This window comes from Pyrus communis, chromosome 10, assembly GCF_041283825.1.
Source record: "Pyrus communis isolate YQ-2024b chromosome 10, ASM4128382v1, whole genome shotgun sequence".
NCBI classification, from domain to species: Eukaryota; Viridiplantae; Streptophyta; class Magnoliopsida; order Rosales; family Rosaceae; genus Pyrus; species Pyrus communis.
In genome coordinates this window covers 2,921,101-2,947,172 of record NC_142574.1, presented here as the reverse complement: position 1 = coordinate 2,947,172, position 26,072 = coordinate 2,921,101, and the positions used below count along the sequence as shown (strand labels likewise).

At 38.2% G+C, this 26,072-nt stretch overlaps 1 protein-coding gene and 2 pseudogenes across 4 annotated transcripts; all 3 read left to right on the top strand.

Annotated features, from left to right (window-relative positions):
- The first annotated feature begins 149 nt into the window (after positions 1-149).
- LOC148693365 (uncharacterized) lies at positions 150-1,272 on the top strand (annotated as a pseudogene).
- Positions 1,273-6,057: 4,785 nt separating this feature from the next.
- On the top strand, positions 6,058-8,729 carry LOC137729897 (uncharacterized). 3 transcript variants are annotated; one of them, XM_088677196.1, is made up of 8 exons: positions 6,058-6,396; positions 6,725-6,772; positions 6,865-6,963; positions 7,049-7,338; positions 7,457-7,605; positions 7,707-7,837; positions 7,946-8,441; positions 8,542-8,729. In XM_088677196.1, the coding sequence occupies exons 2-8, from the start codon at positions 6,751-6,753 to the stop codon at positions 8,573-8,575; spliced, it is 1,221 nt and encodes a 406-aa protein (XP_088533322.1). In that variant the 5' UTR covers positions 6,058-6,396; positions 6,725-6,750; the 3' UTR covers positions 8,576-8,729. The 3 variants fall into 3 exon arrangements, with proteins under 3 accessions (XP_088533322.1, XP_068325049.2, XP_088533323.1); XM_068468948.2 differs by having other exon boundaries at positions 7,946-8,670; XM_088677197.1 differs by lacking the exon at positions 6,058-6,396 and having other exon boundaries at positions 6,703-6,772.
- A 14,312-nt stretch (positions 8,730-23,041) lies between these two features.
- Positions 23,042-24,688, top strand: LOC137727651 (3-ketoacyl-CoA synthase 13 pseudogene; annotated as a pseudogene). Its single transcript, XR_015951943.1, has one exon. The product of XR_015951943.1 is annotated as a 3-ketoacyl-CoA synthase 13 pseudogene (transcript).
- Positions 24,689-26,072: the final 1,384 nt, after the last annotated feature.

Below are 26,072 nucleotides of genomic sequence, written 5' to 3'. Positions count from 1 at the left end.
AATTTTGAAGGAACCGGACCGGACCTAAGTTCAAAGGGAACGGGCCGGGCCGGGCCGGGGATTACATTTTTTAAATTAAGAACCGGACATTACCCGGCCCGGTTGAAACGGGCCGGTTCGGGCCGGGTCCACGGGTCCTTTTTTTTTTTTTTTCTTCAGAAAATCACTACAGCTTCTGATCGCCATATCCATGGAGGTGAAGCTCCATCAGAAGGAAGACGGCCCACGAGTTCTCAAGGTCCTAGAAGCTCTAAAACAAGCCTCCCACGAGCTACAGACCCACCTGATTCCCCACTCAAACTCATCCTCCGCCATTAACGCCCTCCTCGAGCTCGAGACCGAGTCCGACAACATCCTCTCCCGGGACCCACAACTCTCCGCCCTCTCCCAACACCTCGCCACCCTCAAAACCCTCGTCGAATCCCTCCGCCAGTCCAGCGGCCACCTCAGCATCCGCTCCTTGCTTACTCGCTGCTGCTCGACTCACTGCCTCTCCAAACTCGCCCGGTCTATCGAGTCCGAAATTCAAGCGTGGATCGACCGCGAGTGCTTACATAGCTTGACGCGAGCTCTGGAAGAAGACCCAATTGGCGACGAGGACGAGTTGATCGAACTACTGACTAAGTTCGAGGACCGAGTTGCGCAGGGGTTCAACCATGAGTTGCAAGATTTGATCTTGAAGTCCAAAGTTGTCACCTCGCTCGAGTCAGTTCTGTGCGAGTCGACTCGGTCATCGAAGCGAGTCAAAGAACACACTGCTTTCGCCATTGCAGCTCTGATCAAGTTCAATCAATCGGTCGGCCGACGATCAGCTCTCTGATAAAAATCGCGTCTCCGAACGCGATCAGAGTACTCTGCGCGCTCGTCAGGCTGATCAAATCGCCGCTCGTCGACGAGATCGAGTTCAACGGAGAACTACCCCAGATCATAAGCTTCCTGAATTCCGAAGATTTGGAAATGCGAGTGATGGCTATGGTCTGCGTGTAGCTAGTACTCATGAGGTCGAGGCGTTCGAAGAACAAAACGATGTCAGGTGGACTTTTTCTAATAAATTTCTTCACAGAGAGCATAATCTTCTTATTTCTGCGGAAATTACCAGTACATGAAGGCAAAAAACCAGGGGTATCGATGATAGTTTGCTTGGGAGTCTGGCAGGCAGATACAGAGTGATTAGATTAAATCAACGGAAATTTGGAAGGTGGAAACGGTTCGTACCCGCCCCGCCCCGTTTCTCAGCAATTAGGACCCGTCCCGCCCCGCAAATGACATGGACCCGACCCGCCCCGCCCCGTTTCAGAATTTTGAAAACAGGATCCGCCCTGTACCCGCCCCGAATCGCTTGGACCCGCCCCTACCCGCGGGTCCAGGCCCCGTTTGCCCAGCCCTAGGTTCTGCAGCCTGCAGTTGAATTGTATAATGCCTAAATGGTCCCCCGTTTATGTTATTTTCTTTTTAGGACCAACGAACCGTTTCATTTATTTTTCCATTTTAATCCCAAGCCCAAAACGACGTCTTTCGGCCTGAAGACTTAGAATAAAAAATGGGTCTTTTGATACGTGGGCCTTAATTTCGAATTTTTTGAACAAAAAATCTACAGTTTTTAAAATTTTAATCAAACATTTTTCTACTAATTTTTAATCAAAAAAAATATAATTTTTATTATATTTAATTTACCCATTAATATCACAAATCTCCTAGAACCACAACAAACATCTTATCTTATCACAATTCGTTTGAAAAGAATTTTTTTTTTACTCAAATAACTTTTTTATTTGAATTCTAAAAATACTCAAACAACCTTTTAACATACAATTATGAGATACCAACAGGATCCTCTTCGGATCATTTTGATAAGGATTCTGATAATCCGTGAATCGTGTCAGTTCATCATATTTCGTGCAGTCAATATTTGTCAAGTACTATTTGTGGTTAATTTTAAATAAAAATATTTAAAATTATTTTTGACCGCACGATGTATGATGAACGAACACGATTCACAAATCTCCGAAATCCTCATAAAGAGAATCCAACGAGGATCCGGATTTTAAGAGATATAACATGCACGCATATTAAATATTATGTACCAAATGATTGGCACATTATATAAATTTTATTTGGGTATGTATTAGTATTTTGGTACGTTATAAAATATTACTTTGGGTATGTTATGCAATTTTTTATTTGGTTCATACCAGGTTATTAGTACGTTGTGTTATCCTTATTTTAATTATAAAATAACTCTTTTTATTTTATTTTATTTATAATCTATATAAAATGATGGGTTGAAAAAAATATATATATATATATTGCAACCAATTAATCTTCATCCCACTAGATATAATTGAATCCTTAAATTGAGAAAGATATAAGATTTCATAAAAATAGTAATAAATTGATTAATATTATTGAGAGCATTTTTTTATATGAAAATGAATTTAAAAATAAAAACTTAAGTTAAAAATATACCTGAAATATAGAGTTTAATCAACTATAAAAGCATTTTGATCAAAAGTTAGAAAGTAACAAATGTTTAATCTATAAACTAGCCTTCATGCATGCGCGTAATATTTTTTGAATCACGACATACTACACGCGACTTATACGTTTTAAATATATTTATATACGTAAATTGACAAAAGGAATGTCAAATATTTGAAGTAAATAAATAATTTTAGATCATGCTAGAAAAAACTCCTCATAAACCAATTAAAGCAGCTGAATTCTATAATAAAATCGGTCTCTTTAGAATTTACATTAAGAAGAGAGAAAGTAATATTTAATAAACAATTGATTGAATCACGTTATTACTAACTCATTGTGAGGCTAAGCCCACCACCTCCCCCTTAGTGCAGATAATATCTTTTGTTAAAAAAAAAAAATTATCTAACAATTAATTTAATCACATTATTATTCACGTGAAGATTTTTTTTTATAACCGGCATTACACACCTGTTAAGATGTTTCGAACGTGTTTAAAAATAGAGAAATTGAATCACATTATTGCTAGTCTATTGTGAAGTACTAAATTATAGAAAAAAAAATTAATTATTAAAAAAAAAGGTTAAAATTACAAAATTACCCTTGTATTATTTTATGTATTCTTTTTTGCTGCTTTTGATTTTTTTTTTGGATGAGGGGCATTTTGGCCTTATTATTTTTTGTCGAAGCCGTGACCCCAAAGTAGGGCTCTGGCGCGCGTGCATAAGACATTTTTTGAATTATGACGTGCTACGCGCAATTTATACGTTTTAAATGTATTTATATGTGTAAACTGACAAAAGAAAAGTCAAATATTTGAAGTAAATGAATAATTTTAGATCATACTAGAAGAAACCCCTCATAAACCAATTAAAGCAATTGAATTCACATAATAAAATCGGTCTCTATAGAATTTGCATTAAGAATAGAGAAAATAATATTTAATAAACAATTTATTGAATCACATTATTGTTAGCTCATTGTGAGGCTAAGCCTACCCCCTCTCCCTTAGTCAAATTCTTTTTGGCAGAAAAGAACAACGTACTATGGGAGAGAGCCAAAATCTACATAGAAAACGAAAAGAAAAGATGGGTTGTGGTTAGGTTGTTGGGATATGCACAAACAGAATGATCCGGTAAAACTAGAGGCTGTAGGATAAGATTCAAAACATATTAAACCAAAAGCCAGTATATAATTTGTGCCAGTGTGAGATGATTCTTGACAACTAAATAGAATCCAATGAAACTGAAATTCACTTTGGAGAAAGAGTAAGTCGTACCAATGTGAAATGATTCTAACTGACGGGAGATATCTGATGAAATTCATCAAAAAACCACTCGGAGGAGATGAATTTTTGCAGAAGACGAAAGTGAGTTTGTTTACTTTTTGTATATATTGTGGGGATTAAGTGATGATTTGAGATCTTTAGAACGTGCGGTAAATGGTGGTTCATTTTCTAGTATTGGCAACTGCTGTTCTGAGTGGAAGTGTGGAGAGTTTTAGTTCCATCAAGAGTGGTTTTCTTTTCTTTTTTTATTTTTTTACTTTTTTTTATATTATATATATATGTCACATCTCGGCCCGGGGTAGATCATTTCCTGGGCCCGCTCTACAACCGTAGCACGATATTGTCCGCTTTGGGCTTACCATTCCCTCACGGTTTTGTTTTTGGGAACTCACGATCAACTTCCCAGTGGGTCACCCATCATGGGATTGCTCTAGCCCCCTTCTCGCTTAACTTCGGAGTTCTGTAGACCCGAAGCCAGTGAGCTCCCAAAAGGCCTCGTGCTAGGTAAGGATGAGAATATACATATAAGGATCACTCCCCTGAGTGATGTGGGATGTCACAATCCACCCCCCTTAGGGGCCCGACGTCCTCGTCGGCACACACGCGGCCAGGGTTAGGCTCTGATACCAAATTGTCACATCCCGGCCCGGGGCAGATCGCTTCCCGGGCCTGCTCTACCACCGTAGCATGATATTGTCCGCTTTGGGCTTACCATTCCCTCACGGTTTTGTTTTTGGGAACTCACGAGCAACTTTCCAGTGGGTCACCCATCATGGGATTGTTATAGCTCCCTTCTCGCTTAACTTCAGAGTTCCTACGGAACCCGAAGCCAGTAAGCTCCCAAAAGGCCTCGTGCTAGGTAAGGATGAGAATATACATATAAGGATCACTCTTCTGAGCGATGTGGGATGTCACACATATATATATATATTGTTTTTGTGTTTTTTTTTAATATTAAAGTGTGATGCAGTAGTTATAAGAAGATCGATCTAAGGGGTGACAATGAATTTTAAAGTGTGGGTGTTTTCATCCGGTGGTCTAAAATGTTCATGGTTAAGATAGACACATATGCAGAGCATTCTGTTTTTTGTAGATATTTATGAATGTTGTGATATTATTATTTTGACTTTATTTCTATAAGCAGTTATACGTTAACTTTGTGTATGAAGTGAGGATATTCTTAGCATTTCAAAATGTTTCACCATTTTGTCCTTCTCACTTTATATATTTATTATTTTTGTGTTTTTATTTTATTTTTTATGGTGAAAAGATTCGAGTGCGATGCAGTAGTTATAAGAAGATCAATCTAAGGGGTGACAATGAATTTTAAAGTGTGGGTGTTTTCATCTAGTGGTCCATAATGTTCAAGGGCGGAGCAATAAAATATTGTGAGCTAGCTAAAAAAAATTACCCCAAAATCAAATGGTTCTCTTTTTTTTTTTTTTTTTTTTCGCTACTTATTATTGTATGCAAAACTTTATGTTTAACTTCTGTATTTGTATACTTAAAATTTGTTTGGCAAGAACTTGATAAGCTTCGTAATTGCAAACTAACAAAATTACAATAAATCACAAAATTTCACATATATTTAGATTTAAACACAATAAGAAGATAGAAAACTAAATATCTCAATTACAACCATACAACTAGCACAAAGTAAAACACTGAAAGTAAAAGTAAAGACAATCTTTAAAAAATTGGTTTTTTTTTTTTTTCGCTACTTATTATTGTATGCAAAACTTTATGTTTAACTTCTGTATTTGTATACTTAAAATTTGTTTGGCAAGAACTTGATAAGCTTCGCAATTGCAAACTAACAAAATTACAATAAATCACAAAATTTTACATATATTTAGATTTAAACACAAGAAGAAGATAGAAAACTAAATATCTCAATTACAACCATACAACTAGCACAAAGTAAAACACTGAAATCAAAAGTAAAGACAATCTTAAAAAAATTGGTTGAAACTATATAAATCCCACCATCTCAAAGTAGAATAATTTTGAACAAAATGACATCATAATTTTCATAGTAATTTTTATATTTTTAGTTGTGATAAATACTCACTGGGCTAGTTTCATTAAAAATAATTCTTCTTACACATTTTTTTGTCTATTATATAGATTATACACTAAAGTATATATATATATTGCTACAAATCCTCCCTACGCTACAGCCCACCGTAGCCTTTGATGGGGCTACCACTGAGAATGTTCATGGTTAAGATAGACACATATGCAAAGCATTCTGCTTTTTGTAGATACTGCTTTGTGTGTGAAGTGAGGACATTCTTGATATTTCAGAATGTTTCACCATTTTATACTTCTCATGTCAAAAGAGATATCTAATTCTAATTTTCTCTTAAAAAATAAAAAAAAACATAACAAACCCAGCAGAAGCGCAGCGCAGCGCTGCAACCAGAACCAAACCCAGATTCCGGCGAGCAGAGGGGCATAATCCTCATCAGTGGCTATTTCCGACGAGCGGAGGGGCGGGCGCCCCTCCTTGCCCCTATGTAGCTTCGCCGCCATGCTTTTCTTTCAAAAAAAGAAAAAAAAGTCGCTATTTAATAAACCCTAAACATGCTCGGGTGAACTGGACAGAAGAATCGGCTGTTTCAATTCAGGTAACGCTCTCTTTTCTTCTTTCCAAATTCTTTTCATTTTGACTTCCTCAACTGTATTGCAAAGCAACCCACAATTTTGATTATAAATTCCCTTGATTCTGTTTAATTTTTTCTCGCATTTGATTTGATAGATATTGCCGAATGAATCAAATATGGGTTGTTTTTGTTAGGAAGATTAAGGTTGTGAGAAGCATTTTTGAGTTATGATCCTTTTGTGTGGTATGCTGTACAAGTTGAAAGTGATGATTTTTCTTATTTGTAGAGAATGATCTTTCTTACGTATAAATACCAGCATAACTTGTTTGGTTTGTTCCTCTTAATCGCTCAGTGTTGCAGTATTTCTCAAGTGTTGCTATGGAGCCTGAGAATGGCGAAGGTTATTTTTGCTCTTTATTTTTTTTCTTGTAACTGTTGGCTCAATTATTTTTAATTTTTAATTTTTAATTTTAAATAATTTATTTTTTGCAGATATTCTATTTGGGACCTGCAACATTGTTGCTATTATTGGTTCCTGCTTTTTTATAGCTTCTGAATCTCGTCTTACGAAGAAAGACGAATTGACCATTTGTAAGTTTTTTGTATAATTAATTGTTTATGTATTAGTTAATTGTATTTTTATGTGTTTATTTTAATTCAATTTTTCTTTTTGAAGCGAGTGATGACTATAACAAGATATGGAAACTTGACGATACTCTGTATCTTACCATGACTGGAAGCAAGTCGGTCGTCGAAGAGATGAAATTCGATACTAAAAATTACCTTGATCGCTGTGAAAAACTGAAAAGCTTTCTTGTCTTTAAAGATGTTGCTCTGAATGGCCTCCAATACTTGAAGAAAATTGCTGGTGATAATAAACGTCCCAATTTCACTGAAGATCAGCTTCGTCATTGGGTGCTTAGGTATCAGAATGCTGCTTCGTTTTTCTGTAGTTTTGTTGATCAGGTATGTCGTTTTTGAGTTATTTTATATTTTGTTTGAATTCAAATTTTTATTGATTTTATTTTTGGCCTTCAAATTTTTATTGGTAATTTTTATTTTTATTTATTTTTTATTTTTGCAGAAACCTGTTATTTACAGGGTATGCGCCAAAAATGAAAACAATGCACCCATAGACGTTTCTACTCTTGCTGAGAACGCTGGATTTGATTTTCTCGGATCTAGCATTAAACAAGCTAGGAAGTACTTGGTGGAAACTGAGTTTTTCAGAAGGTATCCTTTTTAATCCTTATATATTAATGTATCAAACCTATTTGTGTGTGTGTGTGTGTGTTTTTTTTAATTCGAATATCTTAACGTCTGCTTTATTATAGGTGCGAGGAGTTTGAAAAAGATGGCAATGTGACCGTTGGTGACATTTTTGTCCAATTTGCGAAGAACTACTTTGCCAGAGCAATAGTGTCTTGTGCTCTTGTGGACAAATTTTGTGGTGGAGACATTCAAGGTATTTTCATTTTTTATGTTTTTCAGTTAGCTTATTCTTTGTATTTTTGTTAATTTATATGTTTTATAGAGATTTTGTTCGATGCTTGTTTTGTTTTGTTTTCTTCAGTTAAATGTATTTCTGCTAGTGGGGAATGTTTGTCTTTCACATCCAATGTTGCACAAGTGTACCTGGACTCGTATGGAGATTTGGAGATGCACAAGGACAAGGTGTTGCTGTTGTTTGTATCAATTGAGTCAAAGGATGGAGCAGATGCTATTTTAAAGTTAACTCCTATGTTTAAGAAATGGGGAACTTTGGCCTTCTTTCATCGGTTGGGTGTCTTTCGGAAAGCGTATGTTCATCGTATTGTATTTGCCAAGTCTGAGGTTGACATTAATTCACTTGCGGACCATACGAAGGATATGTTCAATTCTAAAACAGGTAGGATTGGGCCGAAGTTTGCTGATTTGGGGATGGTGAAGGAAATTTTCTCTAAGGTGGGGCGAGTGGGATGTTTTGGGTTTCCAGCCATTGAATACGAAGGTCTCCGGGTGTCAGGGCTTTTTCCTGGTTCCGACGGCGTTCCCATCAAGGAACTGCTTTGTAGCAATAATGTTGCTAGGTGAGTTTGATTCCTGAGTTACAAGTTCCACGGGATCTTTAACACTATGTTAATAGGTAATTGGGTATTGAGTTTAAATCAATATGCTCTGTTGAACCAGGCCATGCTTGTCAGGTTGTGTGGAGATTGTGTAATTTGAGTAAGCACCTAAACTCTGAACTGTTGTATTGCACAATTGTCACTCCTTGTTGTGTAAGATTTAAACTTACTGGTGTATTGCACTGTCGTAGCTACTTGTTTTGTAATTCTGCCTAACTGATTTGATCACGAATTAAACCTGTTTTGGTATTTGCTTGTGAAGGTGAAGAAAAAAGTGTTGTTTGAAAGCTAAAAGCTCTTTTGCAGCAAAACTGTTGTAACTTGCAAGCCGTGACTTCCCTGATCTGTCTCTTAAGCAAACGAGTTTTAAGTTTTTGTGATTAGAAATGAAACTGTACTTCTTTTCTTTCTTATTTTTGTGATTTAGAAATAAACCTGTACTTCTTTTCTTAGTTTTTAAGTTTTCAAATGCAAGCCCACTGAAACAAATTTGCATATATAACTAGAACATGAGTGCACCATCATACTGGAGATGAGAGTTCATTTACAGATGAAGATCGAACGAGCGAGAGAAATGATATGAGACTTTGAATTTCCCAGTCTTCAAATGTAAGATTAGTCCCAAAACAACATAGTTTGCCCTTTTACTTGTCCACTCTCGAGGAATGTGTGCGTATGAGATGAATGGCAAAGTTAAACAGTGCTTTTTCGAACTACCAATATCACAGGCCAACCTTAAGCATCACCTTAGTTCTTGTTACTTTTCAGGTTTGAACCATTTCCAATTTGCATACCTGCTTAACTTGTTAAAATTTAGAGCATCATCTTCAGGGGATTTCAACTTTAAGATCGGCGAGCACAGCGGTCACCTTTTGCCTAATACTCAGGCGAAAACGAGTAAATCATAACTGACGGGAAACAAATATTTTCTTAAGGGATGGTGCTACCTCGCTGTTTGATGAAAAGAGGCCACGCTCACTTTCAAGGCCAGCTATGCTGGAAGCCAAGAAAAGTTGAATTCGGCATCAGTTGGGGCTTTCAAGGCCTGCAATGCTGCAAGCCAAGAAAAGTTGAATGCTGCAAGCCTTGCATCTTTTCTTATTTTCCAAGAACGATGATGTTTTTGTCTCTCTTTCTTGCAGAGCCTAATAAAACAAAAGCCATGAACCTGAATCCTGATAGGAGCATATTTATGCAACTTTATTAGCCTATTTCCTTGCATTTACTTAGTTAATTTCTATTTGTTATAGTGATTTAAGCTATTTTCATGTGTTTGTAGGTCCAAATGGCAAAGTTGGCAAGAAAAGGCAATTTGGAGCATTTTAGAGCAGTTTTGGGTTTGGAATGGATAGCATATGCATGGAGCAAGGTGGATGGACGTTTTTGAAGATCAGAAGAGGCTAGGAATGTGCTTAAAATCTGGAAGAATTAATTCAAGACATTGAAGATAAGGAATCAGCTAAAAAGAAGGAACATTATCCAAACCTTATTTTAACCTAACCTTATCTTATCCTATTCTAATCTTATCATACCTTAATTCCAGCTGCAAGGGGGAATACATTTCACATTTAATCACTTAAATATTTGGTTCTAGAAGCCCTATCCCTGCCCTAGATTTGTGCCGCATATCTTATCCCTTGTCATTCTAGAAACTTGTCACAATACCCCCTTCTAGAAGCCCTAGATTGATGCCGCACCACCCTAACCTTTTCCCCCTACAACTCTGCCGTGCCTTATCCTTGTCCTCCAAGGATTGGTGTCGTGAACCCTAGCCCTATATATACCCATTTATGCCACACAAAAGAGAAAGAGCCTTAGAGAGAAAATCAGAAAAATAACTTTGTGCCGCAGCTTTGCAAGGAAGGAAGGAGGGAAGGAGTTTTGAGCCATGACCTGCCATCCAAGACCATTGGAGTGTTGGAGCGTTTATGGGTTCTTTCTATCCTTAAATTTAGTTCAATGTTTAAATTAGATTGGTTTTGTTTAATTGTAAACATGTGAAACTAATTTCGTTTTAGTTTGAGGTGAATTCAAAGCCATGAACATATATGTGATATGAATTGATTTCCTCCAGTTATTGTTTCGTAAAATATGAATGTGATTTACTTATCTGTTTGATTGATAACTTATTCTTGTATGTTGATTAAAGGTGCACACTTAGTTTGCATGCATGAATCTGATGCTAAAATATAAGGTAATTTCACCTAATAGTTATGAACTTATATTTATAAGTAGTGGAAATCACTAGTCATGATCCTGTTAAGTAAATCCATGGCAGGAGTATCATGCAGTTCATAGTTATGAATGCCTTGTCAATGTTTATGATTTTCATAGAACTTAATGATCTTTGATATATATCTCTATCATGCAGTTCAGATAGGGAACTTGACAAGAATAATTTGATTGCGTCGCTGAGTCCAATTCAATGAAATTAGGAAAATCTGAGAGTTAATTTGTGTAGTTCACAATTAATTTGGGGCATTGTCATTCATGGTTTATAGGAATAATAACTGGAAATCGATTTGTATGCGTATGTGTCATGTGTGGAGAAGAACCCTTTAGCTAGCCTTTCACCCTTTAATTCACCCAATTTTGTGCAACCTTTAGTTTGTTTCTGTAGCTACTTAGTTTTAGTTTAAATTCATCAAAACAACTCCCAATTAGTATTCTGAGTCTTTTTAGTTTAATTTTCGTCCAAATTTCTCTCTAGTTCATGTTTTGAGTCAATCTAACTTAGTTTTGTATTATTTGAGTCAGTTTAGTTTGTTTTGAGTTGTTTGAGTCTAATTTTCTGTTTTTGAGTTAAATAAGTGTAGATTAGCATCCCTTTTAATACCCGGCCTAGAACGATCCCTACTTACGCGTACTGCAATTGTCTAAAAGAGGGTTTAATTTGTATATTAGTTTATATCACATCAAATCCTCAGACCATGGTTCACAAAAGCTTCATCAGCAAACAAAATGTACTTAGAGCAATCCTCAACATATGAAAAATGATTTATGAAACAACAGATGTTGTGGCATTAACATCATGGGACCTAAACATAACTGAACAATTAGATATTTCAGTTGTTTGTTAGATCATTTCTCCTGGCCCTTATGCGTTATGTCTCCCGGAGAAACCAATTCAATTATCTTATGTAGCATGTAAGACAACTCGATTGGTGTTGAGCAAAAATTGTCACGAGGGCAAATAATTTGCTCGACACAGTTTCACTCTCATTTATCTTTTCAAAGAGATTTCTATTATTTTGAGTTCGACCCATTGTAGACCTATGAGCCTATTAATTACAACCCTTCTTTTGAGAAAGGGATTCCCCTTGATTCTAAAATGAAAGAAATAAACTTTGAGGATTTGTGTGTTTACTTGATTTTGTGACTGCACCTAGGTCCAACCTTAGATTGCCTATGTACCCTTTTGACGTGGCTTTGTGCCTTTGATTTTTGATGCAACTTCATGCCATTGAATTTTGATGCGACTTCGCGCCACTTGGCCCCTTGAGAAATTTGACCCGTTAATTTTGACGTAACATATTTTCTTCCAGCTTTGTGATTTGAGATGGTTCTCCTCTACGGAATTTGAAGTGGTTCGAAGCTGTCTCCATGCCCTTTTATTTTGTTTTGGATTGCTCGGACACATTGTACCTCTGGCATGCCGTTTCGCTCTGGCCCAAATTTGGTCCTTTGGTTTTTGAGCGGATGATTAAAAGGAGGGTTTCCATCTTTTAAACCATCACCGTGATCGCTCCATTTCATGCAAACAATCTTGAGTATGTTCAGATACTTTCTCTTCCTCTTTTAAATTTTGGAGGCATCTGGTAGACTGGCACTTGTTGAAAGCAGAATTGTTGTGAGTACTATCGGATTGCAATCAATCCGTAGCATAACCATTAACCAACAAACAAATATTTGATTTGCTGACTCATACATCACGGCAAGGAGAGACAATTTGCGTCCATCGTGTTTTAGTTGGATTGTTTACTGTCAGTAGCTGTGAGGAGACGAAGCTGATTTTGAGCCTTCATCTGGATGAACTTGGCATCCAACAACTGCATGAGTTTAGTACCCCAAACACTTTGCGGATTTTAACACTTGGGAATTGAAATACGATTTTGAGAGCATTGGCCTCTGGTTCAAATCTTGTCAAAGCATGTTATTTTTCTCCCCTGTGGACATCAGAGAAAAGTACACGACAGCACTGCTATGGGACCTTTCTCCATCGTGACTGTCTTTTTCACCAGAGAACACAAAGGCCTTTTTTCCAACACGATCATCATCTGTCAACTGAACTGAAGGTCTTCCATTTTTGTTTACTGGTGCAAGGCTCATGCAGAAACAAGAGTGCTGCAGTTGCTTGTGTACAGCTTCCTGTTGGGTCTTCAACTTGGAGGTAAGTTTTAAGGTCATCATACTTCCTGTCAGCTTCTCCTATCCTCACTTGGGCTCCATATGGAAATATTTCCTTAACGGTTCCTTCTAAATGTGTTCCTTCCTTAAGGTATAACAGTTCCTGCAACATTATATAGTAAACCGATGTCAGTTCTGAAGAAAAATAACATCATAAATGCTAAGAACAAACACTGAGAGAACACTGCGAGTCTGCGAGCAACAAAAGAACATGAATAACTTAAATATATGTAAGCTGCATTGACGTTAATGATAACTATGGCTGGTTGGACTATCTAACTACATAGAATTTCCAATTATTGTTCTTATATTTTCATCTCTTAGTAATACTGGCATCTCAAAGAAATTGCTTCATTGACACCGATAGTTTCGTAGAAAGTAGTTCCAGTGGGTACATGAAATCAGTGCTGATTGATGGCTTGGACGCTTTAACATAAAGAAATACAAATCATACTGGAAATGTAGCTAAATGAACATTGCATGAGAAAAATATTATATACCACAAACCCATCCACTTACATTCTCTTTCAATTCACTAAAATTGTTCACTTTACTCAATAACTCAGTTTTTGGAAGGAAAGCTTTCGGTTTCAACAGTTTTAAAGTCAATCTCTTTCACGCTAGTTGTTTTTACCTCCAGTGTTCCATTCTGTAATTATAACTTCAATAGGTTCATTGAGTTGTTTTATCTGTACAACATGTCGAAAAGCTTTGGAAAAAGTTTGGATTACATTTTCACCGAACATAACCAGTCAGAGAGTAATGAGCTAAATGCTACCATGAGATTCAGTTAGATTTTTGTGTTCTAATCGGTTTACTGCGTTTTAGAAATCTTACTTCTCAGCATTCCGTGACCATAACGTTTTTTGGGCTTCCTCAAAAGATCATTAAGACTATTTTCTTGTAAGAAAATCAAAGTCAAGTAAAGTCCCTAGGTTAGATTTACAAATTAGTAATTATTAATATATATAGTCAGAAGGTAAAAAAATTGAAATATTCAAATTCTAAAAATGTCCCTCCTAAATTGAAATTTATTAAATTTTAATTTAAAAAATCTATTCACTATTGCAATCCTAATAGTTTAGGAATGTGATCGTGTAAATCATATTATATCTTGGGATATTCTTGTGGAATTCTACCATATTTTACACTTTAGATATTATCTTATTAAAGTTGTAATTATATGAGAAGAGTAAGAAATTAATCTTACACTTCATAACTTTTATTTTTCTCTAACAAACGATAGTGGGCTAAACCCCATAATGGCTAGCAATAATGTGGTTCAAATTCAACTTTGACGATAATCGAATATAAGAACTTTCACTTATAAGTGATAAGAATAGCATTAGACCGCAGTACTAAGTAGCACAAAACACTTTTACCTTTCAAAGAACACTTTTTTACCTTTTAACAACCAAATCCCAAATAGGTTCTAGCACCTTAGCCTTGGCTAGTGTTGGATTCAATCTCCTGACCACTACCGTTGGTATCTCTCTCTCAAATTAGACTTCAGCTGTACGAATAATTAGGCCGAATATGAAGCTCTTATCATCAGCCTTCACGTCCTTCATGACTTAAGAGCAGCCCGTGTCCTCATCCTTGGTGATTCTGAACTGGTAATTAACCAACTAAACAACATTTTTCATTGCATAAGTTGTACTTTGGCGCCCTATCACATGGTTGCCACCTATTTGGCTGAGTCATTTGAAAGAATTACATTTGAGCACATTTCGCGTGTTCGAAACACTGACGCAGATGAACTCGCCTAAATAGACTCCAGAGCATAACTCCCAAGGGGCGAGTTAGGTCGGGCAACACCTATAGGACGACGATCTTACCCAGCCTTGGTTAATCAACAAGTTCTCCAGCATAATCACGTGATATGTACATGAGTGATGTATTTACCATCGTTGCTAGAGCGAGGAGATCCTATAGAAGTATGTGTTGTCGAGACGTTGCCAGACGATTAGAGAATGACGATTATACGATACCTCGATAACCTCAGCGACAAACACGACCAGAGGACAAAAGTCCATGCCACAAACTACGTGTCATACCAAGCAATCGTCGAAGTACATGAAGGGATTTGTGGGGCTCACCAATCAGGATGTAAAATGCATTGGTTGCTTCGTCGACACGGCTACTTATGGCCGAGTATATTAAAGGATTACATTGAATATGCCCGAGGATGCATATAGTGTCAGATTCATAAACCTATAAAGAAAGTCCCAGCCGAATTACTTCACTCAGTTACCAAACCATGGTTGTTCAGAAGATGGGCAATGGACGTAATTGGCAAAATCACGCTGTCTTCTGGAGTAGCTAAACATGCGTGGATGCTAATGGCAACCGATTACTTTACTAAGTAGGTCAAAGAAAAATCATACGCCGAGTTAACAACCAAAGAAGTTCGCAATTTTGTGGAGGAAAATATTGTGACTAGATTCGGCATACCAGAAACGATCATAACTGACAATGGCACAATCTTTACAGTCGACAGGTTTAAGGAGTACACGGAAAATCTAAATATTCGACTCGAGCAATCTACGCCGTATTATCCACAGGCAAATGGGCAGGCCGAAGCAAGTAATAAGGTCTTGATCGACATCCTTAACAAAATGGTAAGAGAAAGACCTGGTATGTGGCATTTGAAGCTAAATGAAGTGTTATGGGCCTATCGAACTTCACCCTGATCAGCCACCGGAACGACTCCATACGCGTTAACCTATGGACAGGACACTATGTTACCGGTCGAGTTGAGTATAAATTCATTGCGAGTGATCGAACAAAGTAGTTTGTTTAGTGTTGAATACAGTCAAGCCATAAGACAAGAGTTGGAAGACTTAGAAGAAATTCGGCTTGACGCTTATAACTTATTAATGGCACAGAAAAAGATTGCCAAGTGAGCTTATAATCGGTGTGTCAGACAAAAAATGATCGGCGAAGGAGAGTTGGTATGGCAAACCGTGCTACTAGTTGGAATTAAAGACCCTAGGTTCGGAAAATGGTCACCAAATTGGGAATGACTGTTCGTCATTCACAAAATTCTCGGCAAAGGGGTATACCACCTCAAGGATCTGACTGGATTAGTGCACAAGTTGTCAATCAACGGGAAATTTTTAAAGAAATACTACCCAGTCACTTGAGAGATGCGAGAATAAAGATCGTTGCATTAAATTTATAAAATAACGTACAAGTACATTTGTAAAAGGTTCATAAAATTCTAGGGGGTCGAAGGAAGAAAGGTTTCAAGAGCAGCTTTCAACTCCAGCCACCTTACTTCGCTTAGTATGATTTCAGCCTACCTCGTCTTCTTGTTAAGTTGAAGCTGCTGGATCTGCTTTATGTCAGCAGCGAAATCCGTCAGTTGAGCCTTATTTATCTTGAAATCCCTCTTGAGTTCTGAAGTAACAGCCTACCTTTGTTGTTGAAGCTCGGCAATTTGACGTTGAAGCTCAGAAATTTGGCGATCAAAGCCGGTCAGCTGTGCCTTCTTTGCTTTTATAGCCTCAACCTTCGACCGACTAGCCTCATGAGCAATCTTTGCTGCCTTTAGGTCATCCTCGGCCCGGAGAGCTTGTTCCAAAGTGATAAATTGTTGATCAGACAAATAGACGACATTTTCAGTGCTCAGGAAGCTGCCATTTGCAAGGTCGTTCAGGCACTTTCCTACGGAGTCAAGGCCTTTACATTAGAAGACCTGAGAGGCAGAGAGGGATAGGATTTCTTGCAACTTAGCAAAAGCACGGGATTCGGCCATGGTTTCCGAAGGCTCGGCCGACGCGGTAGAAGAAACAGCTGCTCCAGAGGTGCTTAAGAGTAGAGCGTCAAGCTCGACCTCCCACGAAGGCTGTACAGGAAAAAAAATTAAGCAGAAGGAAAATTATAAGCAACATAGCAGAGGGAATTTGTTTTAAACCTGTCGAGAGGAGACTTCGGTCATGTCCCTTGGTTCATTACTCGAACTTGGAGAGCTCAATGGTTAAGCCTAGTGTTTAAGATTGCTCATCAATTCACGCAGCCAATGGAGGTTATCCACGTTCGACGGCCACTGAGGTGTCCAGGAAATATAGATAACACACTTCCGCACATAGAATTGTCGGTGAAATGAATAGTCGGGCACCTGACATTTAATATTTTCTCATTTCAGATTTGTTATAGTAAAACTAACAAGAGAAAGGGATCGAGCCTTACAAAAGTCGAAATGACTTCTTGAGAAGGAACGCCAAGGTTTTGATCTTGCGGATGGATTGGCGTCTCCACCGTCGCTTCAGGCTTGACGAGAGGCTTCTTCCCACGGTCTGCTGCAGAAGGGTCGACTTGGTCAACCGCCTCAACCACAGGAGGGGGATTAGTGGTAGGAGTTTTGGTTGGTCGAGGACAACTCGCCAACGGGATCTCATCGTTTTCGTCATCTTGAAAGAAAAAGCTGTTAATACTTGTGAATTTGATGGGACAAAGGGAGTTACCAACATAATCATACCTTTTCCAAGATGATCGTTGATTTTTTTTTGGGGAGATTTGTCCTGACGAATGGGGCCACCTCTTCCAAAACAAGCACATCGGTCGGCCCCTGAGCCACAGGTTCTTTAACCAACGGAGCAACAACAGGTTCAGCCACGACCCCAGGGACCAGTTGAATTTGGGCCACTTGGCTAGTTGGTGTCGACCGTTTCTCCATCGAGGCTTCAGTGACAAGAGCGGAAGGAGAGACACTGGGAGCAGTCGCTCCCGTAGTCTGGCTAGAGATAACGTGAATCTCCCGTTCTCTTTTCTTCGCCAAATTTTTAATGCATTTTATGGGGTGAGGGGATTCATCTGCCATCTCAGTTCCCTGGCGAGGCCGTTTGCTTTGCGGGACTTGCGCGACGGCTTTGGTTTTCTTGGAGGGGACCGATTTTTTCCTGGGCGCAACCGCGGCGATCAAGTTCGCTTTTTTCAACATTCGACTATCTAAGAAAGCGAGATCAAATTAGTGAATTTTAGTGATAATAAAAAGGGGAAATAAAGGTAGATATAGTCGTATACCTCGGGTCGTCTCTTTGGATTGAGGGGCAAAAGTTTTTTTGGGTCAGTCATCGAAAATTTTGTTGATGACTTCTTCGACCGAAGCCCTAAAAAAGTCCTGAGTATACTCTTCCCACTAGTTGCCGAAGGTGTCAGTGCCAAGAAATTCAGGAGCAGTTAGTCGAAGAACAAATGTTTTACACCGTTCCTGAAACTCTTTCTCGGTATCTCTGCACTTCCTCTCTGAAGAACCAGAAATGCGTATTCAGCTTAGGAGGGAACGGGAAGTAAGTAGAGGCATCAGACAACCTTGGAGGTAGCCGAGCTGTTGGGCAGTAAAGTGAGGATGGTAGACCTCCTAGCTAGCTCAGCGAGAGTCGCAATCAAGGGAAAGGTCGCGTGTTAACACGAACAACCCCAGTTTTGACGAAGATTAGCATCTTCACTTTCACTCCATGCTGATGTTGGAAGCCTGATGGAAGAGGGGTACTCTTGGCGACGACATATTAAAAATTTGTCATCAGAAAGGACATCTAGACCGAAGAAATATTTAAAGACTTATTCGACCCGATGAGGAGACGCCGGTCGGGATGCCAACTGAAGGTCGAGCAATTTAGTGGACTGGAAGTTGGGGATCTATGGCTGAAGTGTGGCAAAATAGACCTATAGCCAGAGTTGGAAGACTCAGAGAGGACCATTCTGGTTTAGGTCGATTTTACTAATGGTCGCTTCAACCAGGCAGTAAAAGAGATTGGCAAGAATGGCCGAACTGAGCGCCAGGGTGTGGCCACTAGCCAAGGCTTCAGCCACCAGTATATTTTCGACCAAGTATTTGTTTGACTTGGTACAACAGATAAACTTGTTGTACCAGTAAAATAGGAAGGCTTCGTGTTCCCCCTTCAGTAGACTCGCCTCCCCTCGGCCAGCGAAATGGAGGATGAGGGTGTTATAGTTAAAGAAGTTCTTGTGTAACTTCTGAACTTCTTCTTTTGAAGGCTCTTGACCATCTTGACTTAGCGTCTCGACGGCTCATTCGTCGAAAAGTGCCTTGAGGTCGAGATTCGACGAGCACCCAAAAAGAGCGGCATCTATTGGGATGCCAAAAGGAGAAGTCCCAACAATAGCTGAAATGTCAAGGATGGTGGGGCCAAGAGGGCCAAAGGGAAGGATCATGGTGTTGGTGGTCGAGCATCAGAGGCTTAGTGCGGCCATAAGAAGTTCTTTGTCCATGGCTAGCTCCATGGTCGAGAGTCTAATGGCATCATAGATACCAAGAGCTTTTCATTCTTAACGGAAGAAGTTTTCCATCTGGATGACCCAGGCTGCCCAGTTGGCGTTGGTCGTAGGCCAGACTCCTTGGGGCTTTGTTAGGTCCCATTTTGACCAATCAAATCCTTGCAGCAAAAGTGTCAGGTAATGAGCCTTGAAGAGCGTGGTAATGGACGACAGTACTATGTCCTTGAAGAGTGGCCTTAGGATTTGGTGAGTGGTGCTCAAATCACTCTCGAAGCGCAGAGTTTTGATGGCACTCCGGTCGATGAAGCTTTTGCATTTGTTGCATTCGTCAGAAAGCTGTGAGATGAAATAAGCCATTGATGAAGATTGGAATTGTTTGGGTTTGAATGAAGATTTCTGGTTTAAGAGCTTGAGATTTTCTGGGATTTTGAAGGAAAAAATAACGAGACGATTTTCAAGGTTTTTGAAGGCGTAAAATGTAAATGGAAGGGATTTAGGTATTTATAGGCAATTCGAGAGGAAGGTCAAACGTTTGATTTTCAAAAGTGTTTGATTTTCAAATTTTAGGGTGAAATCGACTGGGAAATCACTAATCATTATGGATATCTAGGGAATCTAGGGGATAAGATCGAGGTTTTCATGGTTTGAGGACGCACGATTGTGTGTTGCGTTAGATTTAATGCATTAACAAGGAAAAGATGTTTTGGCTGGCGCATGTTTTCGAGGGTCATGATTAAGGGCTGCTGGGTTAACTAAAGGATTGACACGCGGCAAGACGTGCATGGGAATTTGGATCGTGCGATCGTGCTTCATAAATGCGCCCGATGGATGGGATGTTTGAGGCTTTTCGTTATCCTGTAGTTATCTTGTAGGGTTTAATTTCACTCCTTTAAGGTCGAAAGTCGACTAAGGAATTGTATGCCGAAGACCTCAAAAGCGAGGGGGCAATGTTTGGGCCCAAAATAATATTATTGGGTCGAACGTAGGTTTGTATTTGTTGCTATAAATAGAGAGCAGAGTGCATCATTCAAAGGACCTCCAATTCAACACACAATTGCCCTGTGCAAACCTCTCAAACATCTTGAGATTTTTTTTTTCCTTTTCCACTGACACATCTTCAGTTTAGATAAACAACACTGTTGAGGCAACCAGTGAGCATCTTCAGTTTGGATAAACAGCACTACGTCGAGGCCGATTGGTTACCTATCCAAGTCTCGATCGAGAAGGGTTTCCGAATCCTTATTGGCAGAGGTCATCTTATTAGTCTTCCCGGCGAAGTAAGGTGTTACAAGTTACGGCATTCGGCACATTGAACGCCGAGTGATTTTATGATTGGATACTCACAAGTGAGTTTCAGAGTTCGGCATTTTGACGGCCGAACCACATTTACCATCAAGACATACATCTCCTTTAAGTACTTGTGCCCATATAGTCTGGTGTCGATTCAACGTGCTTATACTCTTACGAATATAATCACTGTGACCGAATCTAGCACCAACAATTCATGAACTTCGTAGAACTAGCAGCCTTGTCTTTAGGCTCGAGAACCTGAAGGCCGAGACTTGTTCCTTCCTCGGCCGCAATCGCAAGATCAAGAAGTCAACAACGCTCTCAACTCAACATCAACAAATTGTACTCCTCGGCCGAGCTCGGCTGACGAGTTGGCACCCCCCGCATCAACCGAATGACGTAGTTAGTTCATTAGTTACTCGGCCTGTGTGCCACGTAGGCCTTGTAATTTTTAGAGTCAACAAGTTGTGATTTCATCTAACCACCCTTAAACAAAATTTTCATCCATTTTCAATGTTACATACTAATGATAAAGCTATAGTTAATAACAAATAATTACATTGTTATTAATGTAACAAAGTTGGTGTTTATGTTCTGAAAACATCTTAGAGCATCTCCAAATGAGATGTCAAAATATCCAAATCAACAGTAAAGATAAGAAAAGATAACAACAATATTTTCCAACCGAGAAGCCAAATTTGACGTGACATGACATGGAATAGAATCTTTCCCCCTTGCCACCAAATTCGATAGCAACTTCATATATCATTTAATTAATTTTTTTTTTTTAATCAAATCTGCAACTCTCCTTTCTCACTCTAATATGAGAATCTCAGCCTCGGCCGCTCGTCCTTCTTCTTCCATTTTCTCAAAACCAAACCCATAAACCAACCTCTCTTACTCGAACCTCACAATCTCGGCCTCCGCAGTCTTCTCTCCATTAATCATTGGAAAGTAAATGATTCATAAATTTGAGTTCGCAAGTTATGAAATCCAGAGAGAGGGAGGGTTAAAGAGAGAAGAATGAGGAAGTAACTTGGGAGGAACCGATGATTGTGATCCAATTGGGAGGTGGAGCTCCGATGGACATGAACGCAGTTGATGGAACCCCAGATTATGAAGTGAGTTTAGCATCAGAGATTTGGTTGCAGAGGATTGAAGAAATGGCGGGAAGAGAGGGAGAGAGAGAGATTGAATTGAAAATGAAGCAGAAAAGTTGTTATTTTTAGTTTCAGGTGTGAAGGTGTGTGACTGATTTAACTTGTGAGATGAGAAATTGTAACGTCAAAGATGTTTTGTCTTTGTTTTCAGTTCATCCCAGATCTGAATACATATAATCCGACGAGGATCCTTATCAATTATATATATATATATATATAGGGAATTGTTATTGGCACTCCAAAATTCTCATTCTACACTCCAAACTTTCTATATTTAGAAAGAAAAATACATTTGTGAGGAGTGTAAAATGAGATTTTTTGAGTGCCAATAACACTTCCCTATATATATATAATTAAATTTTTGAAAAGAAAATAGTGTGATAAAATAAAACTTTAAAAGATGTTAAAGTGTCACATAAACTGTCAAATTCAAATTTTATGTTTAAATTTGACATCTCATATTTTTTAGATGCTCTTATTACACCGTCAAAGTAGGTGATCATGCATAAATGTGATTACAACAAAATTTTATTGTTTAAATGAAAAGTATCGAAATAATTCATTTTAGAGGTTAGAACAATTAATTCTTTCACATTTGCTTGGGAAAATGTTGCACTGAGTTAATACATTACCAAATTCCACCACATCATGAATCCTTGAGTAATGACTAGTGTAGTGTGACAATTGAAATCCCCACCTGCCTTAGTACGCCGCTACAGGAAAGGCGGGGGTTTTGTTGGCAATGAGAGATTTTTCGGTGACTGGTATACGGGGTGGTACATCATGTGTTACTAAATAAATGGTGGGATATGTGTGCTAAAAAGTTAATAACTTAAAAATAAAATTTCCCACTATTCTTATTAAAACACATGATGTACCACTTGTATTCCCGTCACAACTAAAAATTTCTCGTTGGCAAGGTTTAAGTAATAAATTTTGAAACCAGTTATAATAATTAGACATGTATTTTCCAGGACTGTATCCATAAAGTCAAAGGGATTACGTATTTATCTGCGCATGTATACGGTATAACCCAGAAAAATAGATAATAAATTCTATAAACATTGATAAACGTGCTCATTTTTTATTGGTGACACATCATTTAATTTGCAATTTTATTCTGTAAATTTAATCTCCCTTAACATTACTCCTCATGGATTCCATCAACAGAAACAAAACGATTGTTCATATCGCTGAATTGGTCGACAAGAAAAGTTGGCTGTCAAGAAGGCCGTTGCTGTCTTTTCAGTTTTCACATTTTTATATAGGAAAATCAATTTTCCCATACTCGTTTATTCGTTTTTACTTCGTATCCATCTCTGTTCATATTTGACCTTTAAATTAAATAGATTAAAAGAGAGCTAAAAGATAAAAATACACAAAAAGTCTGCGGTTAAAAAAAAGTGATAAAATCATATCCGTTCTATATAACACCCTCTTCCCCCAATCTTCATTCACTGAGTTTGCAAAAAACAACTTTTAGAAAACAAACATGAAGAAGTCCACTTCAAATTTCAAATTCCACCAAGCCTTTTTCGCAGCACTTTTATTAACCACAACTCTCTTATCAATTAACATGCAGTCTAATTCAATCCGATCCAATCCAGTCCAATACAGAAACATCCTCCATTTTCTCTTCACCACCAACCCTACACTTTCATTGTCTTGCATTTGGTGCCTTTCCATTTCCATATTTTTCTACTACTACAACTCTCGTCCCAAGTCCATCTTCCTCCTTAATTTCTCATGCTTCCAACCAAACCCCAACCAAAAATGCAGCTACGTAGCCTCCGAGTCCTTCGTACGCAGGACGAATCGCTTCACCGAAGAAAGCGGAGAATTCATGCGTAAAATCTACCTCAAATCCGGCTTAGGTGACGAGACCTACGCACCCCAATTCGTATTCGAATCAAACCCCGAAGCGAACTTGAAATATGCTCTGGATGAAGCTCAACAAGGCATGTTCTCATCCATCAACTCACTCCTTGCCAAAACCAACATCGACCCAAGTCGTATCGATTGCCTAATTGTTACATGCGGGAGCTTCTCTCCCGTGCCCTCCTTCACATCCCTCATTGTCAACCGTTTCAATCTCAAACCCGACGTAAAGACGTACAATCTAAGTGGCATGGGATGCAGTTCTGGAGTAATATCAATTGATCTAGCCGCTAATCTGTTGAAGCAAAGCAGAAAAATTGGTTATGCTCTTGTGGTCATAACCGAGACTATTAGTTTGGATTGGTACTATGGCGATAACCGTCCCATGCTTGTAACCAATTGCATTTTTCGAGTCGGCTGTGCGACCGCATTGATCACAAACGACCCTTGTTGCCGCCTGGTTGCAAAGATGGAACTCGTTCACTCGCTTCGTACTCACCACGGAGCGAGTGATCGAGCTTATAAAGCCGCATTTCAAGAGGAGGATAACAAGGGCAATACCGGGTTTGCTCTTAATAAAGATTTAATAGCGGTTGCGGGCATGCATTTACTTGAGCACATCAAAATACTTGCTCCCCGAGTCCTACCACTGACTCAACTTGGTGTTTACGTGTACTCGGTCATTGGTTGTGCATTTTCAGGGGGGAAGTCGAAACCGATAGTCCCGGATTTTACCAAGGCATTTGATCATTTTTGTATTCACACGGGCGGGAAAGCGGTGATCAAGCAGGTTGGGCGGGTTCTGAGTTTGAGTGACGAGTTGACTGAGCCGGCTCGGATGAGTTTGCACCGATTCGGGAACACATCGAGTAGTCTTGTATTTTATGAGTTAGCATATTTTGAGGCTAAGGGGAGAGTTAGGAAAGGAGATAGGGTTTGGATGTTGGCGTTTGGGACAGGGTTTAAGGTCGGAAGTCTTGTTTGGAAGGCAGTTTCGGATTTAGGTCAAGGTGGTGATGACAATCCATGGAGCGACTGTATTGATAGGTACCCACTGAAGTCATGGTAATTAATTATGATGGTTGATAGGTACTCTCTGGTAGCAAGGGTTTCATATTATTTATTTTTAACTTTTGTTATAAGATTTGGCCAGGGTGTTACTGCATTGATACCATCTTTTCTTTGATTCAAGAAAATAAAAAAATAGAGAACAAAAGGACTCTTTTCATCTTTGTGTACTGGTTAAGTTTATTTATTCTGAATGAAAGTAAGAGCCAATTTATAGCTCTGATTAAATGCGCAACCACTAGTGATTGACAATGATAAAATAAGAGACGATTTAATAATTAAAAAAAGCACTGATGGTTTGAAAATAAAAAATAAAAAATAAAAAAAATATTGATGGTATCACTATTGTCATGCGTTTGCCTTGTTTTATATTTTGAGAGCTCAAGTTAGGCTTGGCCTACTTCTTAGACGAGCAGAATTATACGAGTTGAATTCGTGCGAGCTTAAAAAATTCGAGCTCAGTACTGAGCTCTAATTGGTTGTCTGTTGATTGTGTAAATTTTTTTGCAACTCGATAGTGTATGTCAATAATGTTAGAGTATGATAGTCTAATACTATTTTGGCCAGTTTGCTTGAGTTCAAATTCGTTTAGAAATATTTTAAATAAAGAGGATTACATGTTCTGTTCCATATGAAATTAGAAATTAATATATGAACTATTTTTATCACTTATAATTTGACAAGAAGATTTTGTTGATTTTCTATATGGACTCTAATAGAAGATGAGATTAGATGTCTACATAAAGGTGGCATATGCTGGCAATATGACGCGCACCCATTATTGAACTAAAACATATTGTTGGTTGAGCATTTAAAGCATCTCCAGACGATATGTCAAATTTAAAAAGTTAAATTAATATTTGATGGTTTATGTGGCAATTTTGTATTTTGTACAATTTTTCGATCCAGTCAAATAATAATGTCGTTCTAAAATTTAGGGTCCATTAATGTAGGCAACCAATCAAATTATTAAAATACACAACCACATTTATTATATTTCCATTAAATCTATTAAAAAATATTAAATGGATTTGACAGCTGCTGTCAAATTTGACAGAAGGCTTTGCCTTCAATTGACGCAGCGTCACATAGAAAATTGAAGGCTCAATTGAAAAAAGTTTACTGTCAATTTTTATTGTTATATACTTATGTGGCAGTTTTAACATCTCTTTGAAGATGCTCTTTTACTGTTCGACGGAGAGTAGAAAGTTTCTTTGAAAACCATGACTTCATTCTACATGTAAGATTGTTCATAAAAATAATAGAATATATAAAACATCAAAGAAACGCAACAAAAAGTTTTCAAGCACACTACTTTAAGGTAGAAAGTGTAAACATTTTTCTTTTTTAAAACAAATAATTTATGACTATAACTTAGTGAGAGACGGAAATATACCATTTCCAAATTTCTTCCTTCAAGATTACTAGATCAAGTGATCTGGATATTTGAAATTTGACCCAACGGTTAAAATTATTATAACTTTTAAAGGGGACATTTGTTTTTAACCGTTAGATCAAATTTCAAAAGTCCAAGTCGCTTGATTCG